The sequence below is a fragment of the Boleophthalmus pectinirostris genome, unplaced genomic scaffold, assembly GCF_026225935.1.
Source record: "Boleophthalmus pectinirostris isolate CB_2022bp ecotype Guang Dong unplaced genomic scaffold, ASM2622593v1 HiC_scaffold_3, whole genome shotgun sequence".
Classification (NCBI taxonomy): domain Eukaryota; kingdom Metazoa; phylum Chordata; class Actinopteri; order Gobiiformes; family Gobiidae; genus Boleophthalmus; species Boleophthalmus pectinirostris.
The window spans coordinates 42,446,174-42,456,620 of record NW_026571299.1 but is presented as its reverse complement, the minus strand read 5'-3'; the positions used below and the strand labels follow the sequence as shown (position 1 = coordinate 42,456,620).

The following is a 10,447-nucleotide window of genomic DNA, read 5'->3' as shown; positions in this document are numbered from 1 at the left end:
CCATAGTATCAGAATCGGTATCAGAAAAAGATGGATCGGTGCATTTCTAAACTCTTACTAAAGTAGGGAAAGACATCCAGACATGAGTTGACTGCTTGATTCATTGACAGTGTTGGGGAGTAACAGATTACATGTACCGGAGTTACGTAATCAGAGTACAAATTATGAGTAACTGTATTCAGTTACAGTTACTGTTTCAGTGGTAATTGGATTACAGTTACTTTGTTGCAATAAATGGATTACACAGTGGTATTTTCCTGTTTTCCTGTTTTCACATTTTGGGCTATATCCCCCCCTTTTTTTTTCTTCTTTTTTTCAGTAATTCCACTCATTGCCGGAAACTAAACTAGATCTAAACCAGGTCTAAACCAGGACTAAATCAAGACTAAAACAGGACTAAAACAGGACTAAAACAGGATTTAACAAGACTAAACCAGGTCTAAATGTTGCTGCGTGGACGTGTCTCCTCATCTTCTATCAATAATATTTTTAATACAGTTCAGTAAAGTCTGGGCTTTTTATTGTCTTTTGTCAGACAAAACAATTTATATGAAGATTTCCTCGTCTTTGCTTCTCTACAACAAATCAAGTAATCCAAAGTATTCAGATTACGTTACTCACTTTAAGTAATTTAAGGGATTATATTACAAACTACATTTTGGTGAGTGTAATCTGTAATCTGTAGGGGAATACATTTCAAAAGTAACCCTCCCAACACTGTTCATTGACAGTAACAAGATGGAGTGAGAAAAAAAATAAAAAAAAGGTTAATGCAATTATAGAACATAATTGTTTAGTAAATACAATACAGTTTACAGTAAACAAAACTACAGCTGTGCATTCCACAAGAAAATTCAAAAATGAGTTGATATGGCTTCAGTTTCACTTATTGAACAAAGGTATAAAATCATAATTAGTTCCGTCTAGTTTGGCTTTTGTTGTAGGGAGTATTACACCTCTGATGATACAGGCCAAGATAAGAAGGACTGAGCTGGCAGTGTGGAGCTAGCACAGCACAATTAATGAAACACCTTAGGACTTAGTTTGTATCTGTAATGAGTCATAGAGGTAACACTTTATAATAACTACACCTTATTTAGCCTTAATAAAGCATGAACAAAGACTTAATTAATAATGAACAAAGACTTAATTAATAATGATTCACGCTTAGTAAATGCTTAATAAATGATAATTCGTCTTCACTTTAGAAAAGCTCTCAAAAAGTCTTAACTAACAGATAACAGCTGCCTGAATGATCATTGCATTGTATTGTTAGTAAATCATTCTCTCATAGTTTACTAATGATTAATAAATGCTCAAATGGTTAGTCCATGAGTAATTAAGTATGAAATAATTATGAGTAACTATTTACAGCACAGGCAAATTAAGTGCTAATTAAGGTAGTAATTAAGTAGTCACTAAGTAGTTACTAAGCATGAATCATTATTAATTAAGTCTTTGTTCATTATTAATTAAGCCTTTGTTCATGCTTTATTAAGGCTAAATAAGGTGTAGTTATTATAAAGTGTTACCGAAAAACATCTCTGCAAATTTCCTGCCTAAACACCATACCAAGATCTAACTTGACCTTGATGTACATTTTTGGCTAGGCTGCAGCGCTCACCACTAGCACACTGAAGAAAAAAAAACAAAACAAAAACATTCAGATCTCCACCACTGTGTTCTTTAGTTTGCTTGTGGGCTGCATATTTGAGCTTGTTAGTTCGCTAGACAAACAGGCACACTGGTTTAACAGCTGTTTCTTCTCCTGTTCCACCTGAAAATATCATTGCTGCCTGAATCGCATCCCCAGGTTTTCGGCACGTCTGTTGCCATTCGCTTCCTTGCTCCCTCTCCGCTCTCACTTCATTTACAGTACCTCCAAAATAATAGTGTCCAATTATGTGCGCCTGGCATCCTAATCATGTTTTATGTTGTCAAATTCTTGTCGCATTTGGATCAAAATGTCATATTTTAATTACTTTCCATTTAGATTGAATTCGAGGGAGAGACTTCCATTTGCACGCAGTTGGAGGAGAGTCCATGAGCCCTTGGCAACTAAAGATGATGTTACCATGGAAACAAATTGTTCTGCTATCAATCACCGGATGCCTTGCAGGTAAGAAATCTGATTCCAGTGTAGTGTTCAGTGTTAACACAATTTCTGCTAATACTGTGTTGAATACTAATATGGATATTGACATGCAGGAATTGTCTAATGCTCTTATGCATATACAGTACAAAGTAGGGGGCTTGGATGTGAAGCCTCTGGGGGTAAAACTGGAACTTTTTAATATAAACAGGAAGCACACAAATGCACAAAATGGATGTGACTATAACCTTTGCCTTTATGTTATCAAATGGCTGTTCTCTTAATAAGGGAGAAACTCATAAGCCCCGATTTAAATATAAGCTCTTCATTTGCCTCTCAACGTCAACAGAACGATATTCCAGAGTCAGATTGTTGAATGCTGAGAGTTTGTTGCTGCATGTTTTAACATAATAGTGATTTCAAATATGCCCTTGTGCGTTCATTAAGGTTGGTATAGTGCGTACAAGCTGTATATCAATCTAGTTAAGAGGAGACATATGTGGAATGATGCTTTAATGAGGTGACACATACCACTTTAAAGGTACTCTTATCTTTGTTGAATGCAAGTCATGTAGTTTTATTGGAAGCTTGCAATAAAATATTAAACATGGTTTCTAATGTCAGTTTAAAAAGTCTATATTACGCAAAATTGACTTTTGTGAGCTTTAAACCATGGTATAATGTTGTTACCTCCCCAAAAACATACACACATGGTGTTGTGTTTTGTTTCATTCACACATGTCTGAGTAAAATGTTTTATTAGGCTGTCTCTGTTTCACAAGCTCTGTTCCATCTTGTGATGTCATGAAATAACAATAATAAATAAATGTTTATGAAAAGGTAGTATTTAAGTTAACAACACATTTTTACCTTTAGTTCAGTAGAGATTGGCCATTCCAGTGCTGAAATTCTAAATGAAACACAATGGAACACAATGTAGTTCTTGTTTGAGAGAAGAACCTAAATATGCAGTAATTTTTGTGTTAAATTTGCGTGAATGAAACAAAACACAACTCCAGGTATGTTGGTGATGAGCAGTGTTGGGAGTAACGCGTTATAAAAGTAACCAATTACTGTAACGCAGTAATGTAAGGCATTACAGGGATTGAATTGCATTTAACCTGGATTGAAGTGGTGGGTTTTTCTTCATAGAAATTTGCTAAAATCACTGCAATATCAGCAGCGGTGAAACGCCGGAGACACGGTCGGATAGACCTTCAGGTGACCGCGGGTGAAAGGACCAACACAGAACTCTACACTGTTTAGACCTGGTTTAGACCTGGGTCAGTTCTGGTTTAGACCTGGTTTACAGTCGTCCCTCGCTCTAACGCGCTTTCACCTTTCACGGTCTTGCTGTTTCGCTGATTTTTTTTGTGCAATTTTGCATGCCTTTTGTTTTTAGTGTATGAACACGTATTGCGTTCCTCCCGCTGCGTCCTGATCGGCTAAGGATTCCTGTCTCCTGTACAGTACAGAATGTGTTCAGCTGCCAAATTTAAATAAATGTTCAATCTGTAGCAGTGTGATTCTGAAGTGCTGTATGTTTGTAAGTTTTCTCCCTGACAAAATCCACAACATCGACGAAACGTTCTGCACTGACAAAGGCTCCTGCGCTCACACCCAAAAGACAGAGGACAATGTAACCATCACACAAAAAGTTGGACTTCTGGACACGTTGAAGGAAGGTAGAAGTTACGTGCTGTAGCAGAGTCTTGCACCGGGTCTTGTACCCGCAAATAGTTGCTGAAATCAGGACCACGAGCGCCCGCAGCAGGGTGTCCATAAAGCGCGATTGGGCGACAGACGCTCTTACCTCCATGAGGTGCAGAGCAAAGCTGGTTCTTTCTCCTGCAGTCTCCTTCGAGCCCGTCCTGACAGTGAGTCCTGTTTTAGTCCTAGTTCAGTTCTGGTTTAGTCCTGGTTTAGTTCTGGTTTAGTCCTGTTTTAGTTCTGGTTCAGTTCTGGTTTAGTCCTGGTTCAGTCCATATACAGCACAAAAGTTCAGCATCTTTGCAGTTATTTTGGTGAGAGTAACTTAAAGTAATGCAATAGTAATGCAATGTCTTACATTTTAAATGCAGTAATATTGTAATGTAACAAATTACTTTGAAATGACAGTAATAAGTCATAAATAACACATTACAGTTTTAAAGTCACTTGCTCAACAGTGGTGATGAGCAAACAACATTATAACAGATCAGAAAATATTGCAAACAAACAAACAAACTATTTTAACAAACAAAAATGTTAATACAAGTTGCAAAGACTATTCCTATTTCATTACAACAAAAGACCAGAAAACATGGTTCTACTGTTTACCACATTTTAAAAGCTAGTAGTGGAAAAGCCAGTGAGTCTATTTAATTAAAATCTATTTGATTATATTATATTTCAATTTGTAATATATTTTCAAATTATTTTAACAAGGAATTGCGCTTGCCACAACCACTCAACACAATCAGACAAAGTAATTGTCTTCGGCTACAACCTCCAATGGATATTTTTTAGAGGTATTAGATTGCCTTTTATTATGTGCAAATGAAATTGTTAATAATCCTTCACGGTTCGCTAATTACATCAATTTAGCAGTGATAAAATAAGAAAGAAAGCATCCAGGTTTTTTTACACTGTCTAGTCCACAGTGGTTTTGTAATGGCGAGGTGATTGCTGTTGCCGCTATCTCTTACTGTAGGTTATAGGTTAAAAATAGAATCTCATTCACGGTAAGCCCTCTGTGAAATCCAGAGTCCACAGCTCCGCGTCCAAATCACAGCAACGGTCCATCCATGTTGACCACAAAGGTTGCACTGATTGCGTCTCCGTCCTTCGGAGATCTCTGCCCCCTTATATATTCAGTCACTGCTGTCAGGGATGGCTTCTAGTCCCATCCCATTCCACCTTATATCCAGTTCTGATCCTTATCCGAGTGCAAGCATTGAATCCTATCTCATATTTTAGCTCAATTTCCCAGCCATCTTACCCCACCTGCCTTTGTTGTGGCTGCTTTGGGACGGGACCAAGACAAAACACAGACTCTTCAAACAATTGTTAAGCCTAGTTCAAATGACATTGTAAATCCCATTATTGTTATTCAAAGTGACTCGTGGGTAATTGACATCTCTGTACACGGTGGAACGGCGCCCAAGCAGGTTCACCTTCCACACACGGACAAGCGAAGTGTTGGAAGGGCGTTTTGTTTTTAACAGCTAAAAGGACTGGCTGCTAGTAAAGCATTGTGATTGTGCTCTTTAAAACACTTGACAATCACTATAGCGGACTGCAATCATGAGCAGATGAGGAAGGTTAAAGGGCCCAGATTATGTCGTTTTCTAATCTATGTTCTGTGTCAGTCTGTATATGTCATTACATACATACCTGGAGTTGTGTTTTGTTTTATTCACACATGGGTCTGGTCAAGTGGTAACGGAGGGAAACAGGGGCAGATTTTTGACATTCAAATGTCTCTTATTCAGAAACTAGAGGGACTATTGAAATAAGTAAAGTATCGGAATGTAGGAAAGAGTTACACTCCAACAGGGTCAAGTTAAACCTGTGATATTCTTTCAAGTTGTTGACAAAAAATTAAAAAACTCATGTCGGTAACGGAGGGAATGAAATATGCAGCACTTTTTGGGCAATAAATCCAAACAGTGATAACTAGTGGTTCTCACTTCCATATCCTTAACAAACTGGTTTGAATATTTGCTTCATATAGTTTTCTACCATATGGTACAAGATTAGGTTGAAAAACCTCTTACTTTTTGAGTCATGATTTTTTTTTTTATAAAGTATGTCAGTCCTTCCAAGCAAATTTTTATCATTTTAAATACTTTATTTTTTGAAAAATCCTGTCCCTTCATCAACAGTTCAAAGATGGAATAACACAAGATATGATGAAATACATCCATTTATTGACATGATTTGCAGGTCTTTGAAATTTGGGAAATAATTTTTGTTCCATGTTTCATACATGGTCTGTTTAAAACGTATGGAACTTTAGAACCAAAAATGGTATAGAAAAAAGGTCAACACATATTTCATAAACTAGAGTACATATGTATCTGTTGAATACATTTTTATAACAGATGCATTAACTTGAATTTTTGGCCTTGTTGTTTACGTCTGCTTGACCGGGCCCACATGTTTAACACACAAACCCATGCCTACACAACTCCAAGTACCGTATTTTCCGCACTATAGGGTGCGCTCAAAAGCCTCCAACCCCATCAAAAAAACGACTGAGCGCCCCTCAATCCAGAGCGCACCATACACGAATCCACTCGGGTGTCCCAGCACGACTTCAGTAAACACACACGGAGCAGACAGCGACCGCGCAGTGAAAAACACGTCACCCTCTCTATGTGCCACAATTGAACAAAGCCCAGAGTCACTGTGAATGCGTCAGACAAAGTCCCACTGATCCATCTAACTGTTGTGTTTCGTTTAATACGACTTATAGTCTGGTGTGGTTTATATGTGAAAAAAGTTTGAAAATAGATGACAATGACAGTGCACCTTATAATCCAGAGGGTAAATAGGGTATGTTTCTGATGATGTACAACATTATAACATGATGTAAAGCTCACAAGAGTCAGTTTATAGTCAAAATATAGGATCTTTAAGATGGTTTGAGACAGTGCATCATTGTCAAGAAGTCACATTAGAGAGAGTTATGTTGTCCAAGTGTGTTTACTGGTTCATTTAAACTATTTGTTAGTTGTGGTGGTGCTTTATGGATACACTTGGACAAGAATTCTTTTTATTCATTTGTTTATTCTGTTCATGACATTTTGCAGCCAAAGGAGGTAAATGTTCTCAAAAACTGGGGCTATTAACAATTTAGAGCAGCATTTGGTGAAGCAATGTTTTGATGCCACTATCAGATGCGAGAAAATATGCCTTGCTTTGTCAAATGTTAGCGGTTTGAGCAAAAACTCAATACAAGAGGTGCCTGTCAGGATAAATTGCAAGGACTGTGACACGAAGGGTCAAACCCAGGTGGTTTCCTGGTGTGACTCCTAAAATAAATGAAGCACTGAAAAGTGACTTAATCATGTAGTTAGTAAAACCTCTTTCATCTAATTTCACATTTTTTGGGTGAAGGAGGTCAAGTATTAAAGGGTCTGTATTACGCTGTTTTCTGATCCAAGTTATGATGTTTCCTTATCAAAAACATACCAGACATTGTGTTTGTTTTATTCACACAAACCCTTTTAAATCTCCATACACCTTCACTAAGACCATTTGAACATTTGAACTTTACTGAACTAAAGGTTAAAGGTAGGTATTACTAAATGACATTGCAAAGTGGAACAGAGCGTTTTGAACATTCAAGACGTAGACAGACTAATAATAAAGGGTTACTTAAATATGTGTGAATGAAACAAAACACAACTCCAGGTATGTTTTAGATGAGGTAACAGCATTCTAACATGGCTTAAAGCTCACATGAGTTCATTTTGCTTAATATATGACCTTTATAATACTTTAAAAACTGCTTAACGTAGGTTTAACAATGGATCAACTTGAGACTGTTTGAAATCATTTAACTCCACAATGACTTTTGAGAGTCGTGCTCACTTGCAGGCTTTCGATCTTAGTGTTTGCAAATGCAACTGCCATACTTCATTTATCCTCAGTGTTAGATATATATATTGTTGTTTCTTAGCTGAAATATAAAAAAAAAATAAAATAATCTAAATCAAAACACAAGTAATAAAAACACCAAAAATTAAACATGCTTTTACTTCTTTGTTTTTCAGCCTTTCCTTTTAGCATCAAAACCCCTCTGGTTTAGGAATAAGGAAATCATTTTAGTGTGCTTGTAAACTTGTTGTATGGCCTCCTAACATATAATTATTTGTAGTCCCTCATGTTAGCCACATGCTGCCTGCGTGTTAGCTGTAGGATTACTGTAATTACACCTTTTTGTCCGTCTGTTTCTGCCTTCATTTAGCTCCAGATTGTGTTCTTCTTCTGTCCTGTTTAGCAGTTTGCAGATGAAAAGCGCTTTAGAGTCTCTCTTTGTGTACAATGTCACAAAAGTTATATATTTACATCAGCTTTTTAAATCTATCAAATTTAAAAGAGAAAAAAAGTGACTGATGTAAAGTAATAGTTTTCCGACCAGCTGCGCTTTTACAATACTCTACAAAAACGTTTCCAACGGAGTGACAGGCGGATTAACCAATCAGACAAACGCATGATTTGTTTTGTCAAATGCAAACTTAGAGGAAGGATTGTATACTGTATATTTAGTGTTGCTGTGAACATAATTCATATATTACCTTTTAAATACTGCAAAAACGGTTGTTGTTCTTGTAAGGCTGGTGATCGAGGAAATCTCAGGGATTAATTAAGGTCCTTGACTTTCTGAGGTCAATCAATATTTGAGATGCATGTGTAAAATTACCTCAGCCCATTTGCAAAGGAATACAGGAATATCATATTTTCAGCTTTTTCATTTTTCAGCATTGTTGCACTGGACTAGAGAAGCGAATGTTACACCTGTCACGATAACTTATTTTGAAGTTTGATATAACGCTGAAGTAAATATAGACATAAACGTTAATAATGAAACTAATCTACTCGCCCGAGAGCAGATTTAAACCTCAAAAACTATTCTAAGTGTACAATATTGACAAAAAAACATGAGCTGCAATAAAGAAATAGCAGAATGAAACACCTTAGGACTTAGTTTGTATCTGTAATGAGTCATAGAGGTAACACTTTATAATAACCACACCTTATTTAGCCTTAATAAAGCATGAATAAAGACTTAATTAACAATGAACAAAGACTAATTAACAATGATTCATGCTTAGTAAATGCTTAATAAATCATAATTCGTCTTCACTTAACTTACTTAACAAGACTTAACTAACAGATAACAGCTGCCTGAATGATCATTGCATTGTATTATTAGTAAATCATTCTCTCATAGTTTACTAATCATTAATAAATGCTCAAATGGTTAGTTCATGAGTAATTAAGTATGAAATAATTATGAGCAGCACAGGAAAATTAAGTGCAAGTGCTAATTCAGGTAGTAATTAAGTAGTTACTAAGTGTGAATCATTATTAATTAAGCCTTTGTTCATTATTAATTAAGCCTTTGTTCATGCTTTATTAACGCTAAATAAGGTGTAGTTATTATAAAGTGTTACCGTCATAGAAGTTATTGATGCAAACTTTTACATCTTAAATCTTATCATATAACCAAAAAATAACCCAAATCTTCCTGGTAGTGCAAAGAAAAAGTAAAAAGAATAAATATTGACCCAAAAAAATTTAGTTCCAGCTTTCATATATTTAATGATAAGTCAATATAGTAATTATCATGACAGGCCAAGTATATATATATATATATATATATATATATATATATATATATATATATATATATATATATATATATATATATATATATATATAAATATGTATATATATTGCACAGTATGAGGTATGTCATGATGATAAATTGATTGGTCAAACATTACACCGAGGCTGAAATAACCACGCTTAAGTGCCACCGTGGCCAGTGTTGTGTTTCTCTCTCTGTTTCAAGTGTCTCCTGAAAATGCAGCCGTGCACAGTAAAAGTCCTTACAAAGAAGTGAGCGCCTAATGCCTTACAAAGTGGGATTTACTCAAGTATAATAATAGCAAATAAACCAGCATTTGTGGAGTGCCACTGTCCTTTGTATCCTATCAACACATTTCTCTCCTTATTCTTGGAGGCTAGGTCACCATAATATGTTTTCACATGCAATATAAAGCTACAACTGTAGAAAATATTGCGTTCAACAGTCACACAAACATTTAAGGCGACTTAATGTTTAATGTTGTTGATACTGCAAGGATAATGTGAGTAAATGATTTTCATAAAGTGCCCATCACAGTTAGATTACTCATTTTACTAAAACACAGTTGAGGTCATTATGTTTGAGATTTTTGCAAAAACACTCACACTCCATTTTCCACTTTTGGCCATTTATTAGGTTTAAAATTTTACTTCCTGTTTAAAAACTGTGACATCACACTCGGAAATACAACTGTTTCTTGCAAGACTCCTCTAGTGTACACAGAAATTATGATCTAACAAATACAAGCATAAAAAAACAACTTTATTTGGTTTAATTAATGTTTAAAGTATCAGAAAAAAAGTGATGAGTGTCAAGGTCATCAACATCTTTGAGAACTGTCTACTTCCTGTAATTTTCAACATATTTTTCAATGTATCAAATTCACAAATAACTTCCTGAATGGTATAAAACTATAATTTATATTTTCAATAGTTATAATCTCATCAAATTAAGTCAAAATGAGAGAATCATAATAATTTGTCACATGCATT

At 35.5% G+C, this 10,447-nt stretch overlaps 1 protein-coding gene across 1 annotated transcript in view; it reads left to right on the top strand.

The window, feature by feature from the left end:
- Positions 1 to 2,043: 2,043 nt before the first annotated feature.
- cntn3b (contactin 3b) overlaps positions 2,044 to 10,447 on the top strand; it is a 98,455-nt gene continuing 90,051 nt past the window's right edge. The window contains exon 1 of the mRNA XM_020935816.2: positions 2,044 to 2,119. Coding sequence (XP_020791475.1) covers positions 2,044 to 2,119 — 76 coding nt within the window. The remainder of the gene's footprint in view (positions 2,120 to 10,447) is intronic.